General features: G+C 40.1%; 1 protein-coding gene across 1 annotated transcript in view; it reads right to left on the minus strand.

Moving 5' to 3' along the window:
• The window catches only part of LOC135517036 (uncharacterized), a 33,037-nt gene extending 24,015 nt beyond the window's left edge, over nt 1-9,022 (minus strand). The window contains exons 1-13 of the mRNA XM_064941066.1: nt 8,607-9,022; nt 6,690-6,821; nt 5,273-5,363; nt 4,556-4,625; nt 4,267-4,370; nt 3,817-3,912; nt 3,633-3,704; nt 3,100-3,180; nt 2,799-2,910; nt 1,840-1,956; nt 1,462-1,552; nt 1,060-1,164; nt 341-534 (exon numbers count right to left, since the gene is read on the minus strand). Of these exons, the coding sequence (XP_064797138.1) occupies nt 341-534; nt 1,060-1,164; nt 1,462-1,552; nt 1,840-1,956; nt 2,799-2,910; nt 3,100-3,180; nt 3,633-3,704; nt 3,817-3,912; nt 4,267-4,370; nt 4,556-4,625; nt 5,273-5,363; nt 6,690-6,821; nt 8,607-8,719 (1,378 nt within the window). The 5' untranslated portion in view covers nt 8,720-9,022. The remainder of the gene's footprint in view (nt 1-340; nt 535-1,059; nt 1,165-1,461; nt 1,553-1,839; nt 1,957-2,798; nt 2,911-3,099; nt 3,181-3,632; nt 3,705-3,816; nt 3,913-4,266; nt 4,371-4,555; nt 4,626-5,272; nt 5,364-6,689; nt 6,822-8,606) is intronic.
• Between the last annotated feature and the right edge of the window lie 859 nt (nt 9,023-9,881).

Here is a 9,881-nt window from a genome sequence, read left to right on the forward strand (position 1 = left end):
GGTTAAAACATGCACTGCATTAATAAAAACACACCGCAAAACAATAGCATGCATGAGAGGCTGATGAGCAGAGAACACGCCCACATTGGCCTATTCACAACCCCCAACAAGCTCACATTATGTAACCAAGTGGGGAATGGTTCATACAAAATATGTTATTGGGAAAGCAGAGCTATTGTCCCACTTAATGAGTAGTTGTTAGCTCAGTGACAGAGCTGACTGCATGGCATGTTTGAGCAGTTCCATGGAGAGTGGCGAGGTGACAATGAAAGAGTATCACACACACACACTCAAGCATGACACAGGAGCTGGGAAAACTCGGACAAGCTAGACTAGTAACTATAAGCTACTCCCAAAAAGTGAACTTTAATGAAGCGGATTAAACAACTTTTGGGAGTAGCAAACAGTGAGCAGATGTTGACACCGTCTTCGCTGGCAAGGCGACAAACCTTTTCTAGCTTGAACAGGTTTGTAGACAGCTCCCCATAGATTTCGGCATTGAAGTCGACCTGCGATCTGTGATGCACAACGTTTCTGAAACAAAATTGGCTCTGAATTAGCCGTCGTATGAATTCAGGTGTATTCAGTTTCAGCTCATTCCTATAGCAAGATGCAAATGAAAGACCACACATGCAAAAGGTCCATTTTACTGTATCCCATCGTTAGAATACATGTACGTATTGTAAAATAGCCTTTAAATTGAACACCTAAAGAAATTAACATTTAAATTGTATGGATTTTTAACAAGTGGGTTTACAATTGTCTATGGAAAAGTCAGGAAATGTTTGGAAAAATTACATCAAAACATGCATATTACACCTATTTATAACATGATAAAGAATTACAGTTTCTTGACTGACCCAGTCATTCTTCGGGTTTTCCAACAGTTTGTAATGTCAAATTTCCGGTTTATCATTCATTATAACACTATCTACTGTATACCACAGATACTAGGACTGGATTCTCATTGCATTGCAATTGTTAATCTGTTAACAGAGCATCAATAGGAATTAGTTATCTCAGACAAAGCTGTTGTGAGTGTTTAGTGGCAGCTCTTACTCGTTGTGTGCATACTCCCCCACGGAACTCAACGAGTTCAGCCGCTTCTCAAGAGCCATAATCTTGAAGGCCATGTAACACGAAGACAAGACAAGGACACTAACTCTGCAAAGACAACACAAACACGTCACGCACCCCGATGAGGGCTGGAATCTACAGGAACCCATTGGCTTTCAATAAGAAGCAAGTATTTCCAATTCAACTCCCATTGTTGAATCATCTCCTACATGACACAAACAGTCACAATTCCACAACCAAGTTAACACCCAAGGCAGGACAAAACACCCAGTTCACTTAACTTGTTTTGACATGCCTGGCGACAAGTGAAATTATTAGATTAGCTACAAAACTTGTTCGATGGCCTCGACACCCCCTTATGACTCATAATGAGAGGACACTCACAGGAACAAATAGACGAGTAGAAGGGTGTTCAACGACACTGGCTGTAGCGATTTCACTTTGTGTACAACACCCTGGGCAGGCTTGGTCGGCCCTAAAGATAAAATAGGATTAGTGCACAGGTCAGCAACACAGAGGGCCGGTCTTAAATCCAAAAAGACGAAGCTAAACAAATATTAATTAACACTTGCAGAACTACATCTTTAAGATCTTATCATTCTCTTAATGTTTATATTACAATCTGTTCTACTTTTCAGATTCCATTCCCTCTGGAAAATGATAGAAGCCAACCCTTAGGATACCAGGGAGAGAGAATGCAGAAGTATTTAACAGAGTCTTGCTGTTTCCATTGCACCACGCTCATGCATAAGGAGGCCTCACCGTTCTGGTGAGCGGCTCCGTGTTTTTGGTTGGGGGTCTGGAGGTGGATGTCTGCGTGCACCGCCACCTCTACGTTCTTCACCGCGCTCAGGAACGTGTCTGGGATGCTGGGGAACTCTGCAAAAACAAACACAGATTGCTCTCTGAACACCACTAGTCGTTAAATATTTGAACTAATTTCCTTTCAATTCAACATGCCTAACTACCAACATTATCAGATGTGGTCTTGTTAATTGGCATCCAGGCCGGGTCGCCTGAGCGCAAACTAAACCATGTTAGCCCACTGAGCTAAAGCCAAGGCATTCGCTCGGGGAGCTAAGATGAGTCTTCAGGTCTCAGGCAAGATTACTCTTCATGTGCACGTGGTTCACCGAACCATCTGTGTTATACTCAGCCTTCCAATAAGCATATGCAGTCAACAGGTGAAAGGAGATACAGCTCTCTCATCGATATATGTACTAAGACCGATTTGTCTACAGCCAATTAATCCCAATTACTTAAAATAAATATTTTCTTAAACCATAAAATCATGACTGTATCAACATGTAAAAAGTAAACCATGTCTGTTCAAATACAACTGAAATCAAGCCTAAGGACTACAATAAAAAGTGAGCCTGTACAGTACAAGTTTGGCGACTGCTGTGTCTGGGTAGAGAAGCTGAACTAACTGAAAGCCTCTGATTGCACCTCCCAGTCCAACTCATGACTCAGTAATAACTAATCTATTAGGTTATTAGAAGCTGTGAGAGTACTGCTCTTTTCTATAGATAAGACTCCATACTCAGAGGCAATTCCTTTCTCTCCACTCATGGAAGGGTATAAAGTGTCTAATCACCAACTCTCAGGGTTTATTTCTGTCTCTATGATGTTGCATCTGTCTGTCTATTGTGTATGATGATTATCTTGTTTTTCACAAGGGGGGGGTTGGACTCCCCTGCCATCATAAAGGGAGAACCCACCCGTCATTTTCTCATAGTCTGGGGTCTGGGAGCCTGAGCTGCTGGTCTCCAGCATGTCTTGCCTCCTTTGGCACACAACCCCATCCAGGTCTGAGAAGTCTCCAGAGAAATCCTACACACAGACTATTACGTTCATTTTGTCCATACAGATGATCCCATTGAAATAAAAACATTATTGAATATAAATGAAACTTTGTCCAGACACAGAGGGTACAGTAGAACCATTACATTACACACACACTTTACTGTATGGTCATATAAGAAGAAGAGTTGGGAAAAAGGCAACTGTCTTAGTACTGACCAGAGGAAGTGAGGAGGGACAATCGGCTATGAAGCTATTCTCAGCAGAGGAAGTAATGAGGCTGCTCCCTGTTTTGTCCCCCTACAATGGTGTTCAATGAGTTAAGACATGAAAAGTAAGGCCGGGACGATACCAGTATCGCAATACTCATTAGTACCGTGGCAAGGAAACAAAAAGCGTATTCAATTTCTTTAGGAAAACAGCCCTAATGTTGTAAACAAACATCATCCAGTCACGTGTATTTATTTCCCAAGCTATAGCACACAATATTTTACATCGAGAAAGTTTTTAAATGACCAAAGAGTTTGGTCTGCTTCGTGTTTATTTTTTTCCGTGGCAAAAATAAACTTTGATACGGGTATCGTCACAGCCCAATGGAAAAGTCCCTGTTGCAGTATAACACAGTATTATGACAACAGAAAGAACATGTTTAACCTCAGTGCTAATGTTATCTGTAATACAACACAAATTAAGACTATGTAAAATGTCACAACAATGCATTAAAGAAAAGAGGACAAGGAGGAAGAACTTACATCCAGATGAACGCAGACGGATTTCAGAAGTTTATAGGTTGTATCTCGGGATAGGAATGATGCAAATACGTGCTGGAAAACATATTTTAAATAATGAATCATAATGACAATAATAAAAAATAAGTGTTTTTAATGAAGACCAAACTTGACAATTGAATATCTACAAATAAAAAACTGGTCATACCCGCTTGTTTGTGGATGTGATAACGAGTGCATTTGGAACCAAAATGGCAGTTTTTGTCTTCTTGATAAGAGTCACAGAGAGTACAGGAATAGCAATCTGGGAAAGGGAAAGCAAACATTATTTCACTTCAACTATATTTCAGTGATTGTCTTGTTTGAACCTCTTTTCCTAGAGAGATCAGGCAAAGTACTACCAAGGAGAAAAAGTCAATAAAAAGTATTATTAAAAACATTTAGAGCAAATCTGTTGACATTAAGTCAGTGAAACACAACTCCTGGTCTACAACCTTCAGTTCATTAGTAGGAAAATCAACTCCTGATAAATGTAACAACTCAGAATTGTAATGATAGTGTGTGTACTAAACTGGGGCTTGCAGTTATCAGGAACAACAATGTAATTAAATCTAGACTGGAGGAGTAATGACTATAGTATTCCATTGTTATACTGTACCTTAGTATCTCTGCCGAAGACTTTGGAGTGGAAACATATCCAGTTATCAGACACAAACATTTTGCCCTGATACAGCATGTCTTTCTGCAGTGCACAGGTGTAACCTGAGAAGAGACATAGCAGAGGATGTCAGGCAAAATCTATTCTGCACAAATGACAAGACTCTGTGGCTTATTTTCAAGTGAAAGAATAATGCAAATCTTGTGTATTTTTAAAAACAAGAGGAAAATGGAGAAAGTCGCCCTATGGCTTTTTAACTTTCATTTAAATTGAAGACTTCGCCACTTACTTTGTTTCAGTAACTCATCCTTGCTGATTTCTTTGAATATTTTATGGTACTGGGCATTTGTCTTGGATATCTGCAAGAGAAGACAATACATCCAAATGTTGATAAATGTGACCTTTTGAAATGTATTACTTTCTTTACCTCCCTTTCCAAATGACCAAACATATTGATATTGAGGTGCATGTGCAACTAGGTAATGTCAAATACAAGCATCCATTTAAAGATCATTAGGGTTGTGTAGACTAAAAGCTACAATGTAACTTTTTGGGCAACTCGACCAAATTCACATAGAAATTTAAGTTAGAGATCTGTCATTCTTATTGAAAGCAAGGCTGTGTGCAATATTTCTATGCTTCCCATGTTTTAAGTTTAGTTTTTTGGATCTTTTACTTTCAGTTTGACAGCTGAAAATACAATACTTTTGCTTATGGAAAATATATTTCACAGCGGTTTAGATGGTACAATGATTCTCTACACAATGACTGCTTGTTTTGTCACAAACTGAAATTTGGCGCACTATTAGAATGTTTTCAACCAGGAAATGGCAAAGTGAGTTAAGCATATTGCACTTTTAACTTTGTCAAGATACTTTACTCACAAAACTCTAGTTTTGCAAGTCAGCTGATCAGCCATTATGCTAATTCCAAACAAACATACACACATTGTGGAGACCAATGGAAAATGTGATTGTGGGTGGCCTGATATACAGTATAAACACACCTGGCTGGACTGGGATTTCTTTCTTCCTTCAAACTTAGTTTCACCATCACTTGGAGTTTGCATCGGGGAAGGCAGCTCCACAGCTTTAAATCTGAAAAGGGGGACAAGATTAATACAAGCACAGTAGCAACCAATATTGCAAATGATTGGTACAAAAACAACAGACAACTTCAATAGAATAGTCCAAAACAAGTTGACTTGGCTAAGTTCTTACTGTCAATGACACATCCACTTTGACTCCCATTGAAATGAAATATTGTTTTCCCTAGATCTACAGCAGTCAAAAAGACGAGCAACTCCCATGTGGACAGCCAGCCACATCCCTTGCAGCATGGTTATGTAAAGTGTGTTGTTTATACAGCAACATCAAGGTTCGTCAACACAATACTCAGCCAAGCTTTGTAGGTCACAAAACAGGCCAAAATGTTTTGAAATGGAAAACAAATTAGCTTTTCTTATTAGTCAAGCAAAAGACGAACCTCCTGTTTCAAAACAGTTTCTCCTGATTTGTGCCTAATGAACTCGACCCAGGTGTGGATCACACAACAGCCCCAGACAGTGCAGTCTGATATATTAATCAATAACATAAAACCGTGTTCTAGTGCCATCAAATGTGGTCAAGCATTAGAGAGTTGGTCATCTACACTACCTTTCAAAAATTTGGGGTCACTTAGAAATGTCCCTTGTTTTTGAAAGAAAAGCACATTTTTCAATTAAAATAACATCAAATTGATCAGAAATACAGCATAGACATTGTTAATGTTGTAAAATACTATTGTAGCTGGAAACGGCTGATATTTAATGGAATATCTACATAGGCGTACAGACACCCATTGTCTAATGATCAATTAGTCTTTTAAAATGATAAACTTGGATTAGCTAACACAACGTGACATTGGAACACAGGAGTGATGGTTGCTGATAATGGGCCTCTGTACGCCTACGTAGATTTCCCATTTAAAATCTGCCGTTTCCAGCAACAATGGTAATTTATAACATTAACAATGTCTACATTTCTGATCAATTTGATGTTATTTTAATGGACAAAAAGAAATAGCTTTTCTTTCAAAAACAAGGAAATTTCTTAAATCACCCCAAACTTTAAAAAAGAAGTGGATATATCCATGTTCCAAAACCTCACATGTATGGTATCACAACAAATTGATGACAACAATGGCTAAAGCATGGTTTCTCCATCCCTAGGGTATCCACAGGTGGTGCACATTTTGTTCTGGACCAGCACAAACTCACTTGATCTACAGACACTAAACTAAGAAGGGGCTTGGAGATTAGTTTAATCAAATATGTCAGTGCTGGGCTAAAACAAAACATGTGCACCCTGTGTGCTAGAGCAGACAGTTGACCATTTTACCACATATTCACATAATACATGATTTATGGTATCTGTAAGTCTCACTTCATGAGGGGTGGTTTCTTCCTGCTCTCTGAGAGGTCTGACTCAGTGTCCATTGACACCTGAGTGTCCCCAGCAGACCTCCCACTGGCACTCCTCCTGGGCTTGTCCTCTCCTCCATTCGCTGCCTCCGACCTAGACACAGTAGTGTGACAGTCAAACATGATATGTTGTAGCTAGCTAAACTCATTTCTTCATTCAGACCTGTAGAGATATATTATTAAAACGTTTAGCCTCAAATGATGGGGTTGAAAACAGCAGGGCATAAGTAATACAAAGATCCGGCACCTTTTGATGTGGGATAACAGTCAGTACAAGAGGTTTTCCTTCTTTATGAACATGGACATTGATTCAACTTGCTACCTATCATTGGGAAATCATTTAACAAAATCCCCATTCAAACTCTTTCAAAAAGAGGATCAAATCTGGCTGAGCATTGATATTTGCACATTTACCAATGTAGCCTGTAGTTTTTGGAAATCACAGTCAACTTTAGTTACTGTAGTCATACAATCTTTATTAACCTTTGAAAACCATACATTAAAATGCAATCAACCATTATCACTGCAGTCAACCTTAGCTAGCAAGCTACACTGAACAAAAATATAAAGTGCAACATGCATCAATTACAAAGACTGTACTGATTTACAGCTCATAGAGTTGATCCGGCTGTTGATTGTGGACTGTAGCCCCACTCCTCTTCAATGGCTGTGCTAAGTTGCTGGATATTGGCGGGAACTGGAACACGCTGTCATATACGACGATCCAGAGCATCCCAAACATGCTCAATTGGTGACATGTCTGATGAGTATGCAGGCCATAGAAGAACTGGGACATTTTTCAGCTTCCAGGAATTGTGTACAGATCCTTGCGACATAAGGCCGTGCATTATCATGCTGGAACATGAGGTGATGGCAGCGGATTAATGGCGTGACAATGGGCCTCAGGATCTCTTCACGGTATCTCTGTGCATTCAAATTGCCATTGATAAAATGCAATTGTTTGTGTTGTCAGTAGCTTACGCCTGCCCATACCATAACCACACCACCACTGGGCACTCTGTTCACAACATTGATATCAGCAACCCGCTCATGTCTTGCAATGGAAACATTTACTGTTCAAGAATCAAATGGAAGCAAACAGATGTGTAATCATTATGCTGATTCGGTTGCAAATACGTTTTGCAACATAAACCGTTTATTGCAAATGGAAAACACAAACAAGCGTTTCTGTTGGACAAATTCAGGTAGGTCCCTCCCCGTTTCGTTTGCGCTGTTCGCTTCGGTTTAGTTCTTAACCGTTATGAATACACCCCAGAGAAAACAGTACAAAACAGCGAGGGAACTACCCGAATTTGTCCAATAGAAACTCTCGTTATCATTGCAAAACGTTTTCTATTTGGAGTAAACTATTTTTGTTAAAAAACTTTTTGCAACAGAATTTGGCGCAATGAACTGATTGGACATACTTAACTGACTGAGTGTTATACGTTTAAGACCAAACAGTGCCACGCGTCAAATAACGTTATCCCATCAGAATGACGACAAATAACCTTGATTGTGCATTTGCAAAACTTATCTAACTAGGTAGACAAACAATGAAGGAAAATCCATTGGGACGAGGTCAACTTTAATTCTCCAATTCCATGTCTTTAAAGTTGAAAACACTATTCGCTTGCTAACGTTAGCGTTATAGAAATAACTGCAGAAAAAATACACAACATATAACTTCGTGTGAGGTTGCTTCCAAATTAAACGCAAACTTTATCGAGAGAGCTTGGGAAAGCAAGGACTTAACTAGCTAACGTTAGCTAGCTATGCATCGACAACAAAAAAGTGGTTACACAGCTAGCAAAGTTGGCTAACTTGCAAGCTTACTAGGCCCCCGGCCCTGCGCTGTGCTGAAAATACACAAACTTACGTCGATTGGATCCCCCTCGGATCTTTTCTGACCGGTTTGACAGACTTTACAACTTGTTCTGGCGTAGATAACGGAGTTAGATCTCTGTCCGGTTGTTCGGTCATAAGTACCATCTCTTGAGGGACAGCCTGGACTCGCTTTCCTTAACGGTTCCCTTTCTCCGTAGAAAAAAACTTTGGCAGTGACTCCGTCCTACGCCAAGGAGGGGTTAAATTTGGGAAGATCGTTCGATACTCGGGACACTATGTGGAGGTAGGGCATGGAAGAGGGTTGGGTTGATCTGGTGGAAACCAAACATGGCACTGCGCTGACATTAATCACTTTATTTCAGGACAATATAAATAAAGCCTTCACTTACACCCCCGCCTCGTTTAGTTTCCAATTTACTCCCCCCTTTCCTTCTTTTCCCTTCCTCGCTACTTCTTTCCCCTAATTTCCTAATGGCACAGGGCAGTTGCTAAATGCCGCCATCGTGTGTCGAATAGGCAGATACAAACACATTTGAACAAAGTAGAGATAGTTATTTATTAAATATGAAATCATTTTACATGTTTTCTCATAATGTAGATTGAAAAGCCGATTGATAACTACACAATAGCTACACAATTCCCTCCCAGTCATGGTTCCTTGTTTTACGTGCTACTTAGTGAAGACGAGAATGAGATTGAAATGGGGGAGCCAGAAGAGATTGAGAAGCCACCACGTGATGCTGCTGCCTCAGCCAAGCTTTTTGACTGGAATGTAAACGCAACGATGTTTATTATGTATGGTTAGGCCTACAGTACCTTCAAAAAGTATTCATACACCTAGACTTATTACATATTTTGTTGTCCTACAGCGTGAATTCAAAAGGAATAAAACATTTTTTTTAAATCACCATCTACACAAAATACCCCATAATAACAAAGTGAAAGCATGACAGGGCCAACTAGGCAGGATATAACCCCACTCACTTTCCCAAAGCAACGCTCCCACACCATCTAAGGGATATCAACTAACCTACTACCCCATGACAAGGTTGAGTATAGCCCAGGAAGATCTCCCCCACAGCAAGAGCCCAAGGGGGTGCAAAATCGGACAGGAGGATCACATCAGTGACTAAACCCACTCAAATTGAGTAGCGAAAAAAGCCTGTCAGGAAGGGAAGCACCGCTCCTAGGGAGGGCATGGGAGAGCACTAGTAAGCCAGTGACACCCGTAATAGGGTCAGATGCAAATAACCTCAGTGGAGAGAGGGGAGCCAGCCAGACAGAGACATCAAGGGCGGGTTAATAC

The sequence above is a fragment of the Oncorhynchus masou genome, chromosome 28, assembly GCF_036934945.1.
Source record: "Oncorhynchus masou masou isolate Uvic2021 chromosome 28, UVic_Omas_1.1, whole genome shotgun sequence".
NCBI lineage: Eukaryota > Metazoa > Chordata > Actinopteri > Salmoniformes > Salmonidae > Oncorhynchus > Oncorhynchus masou.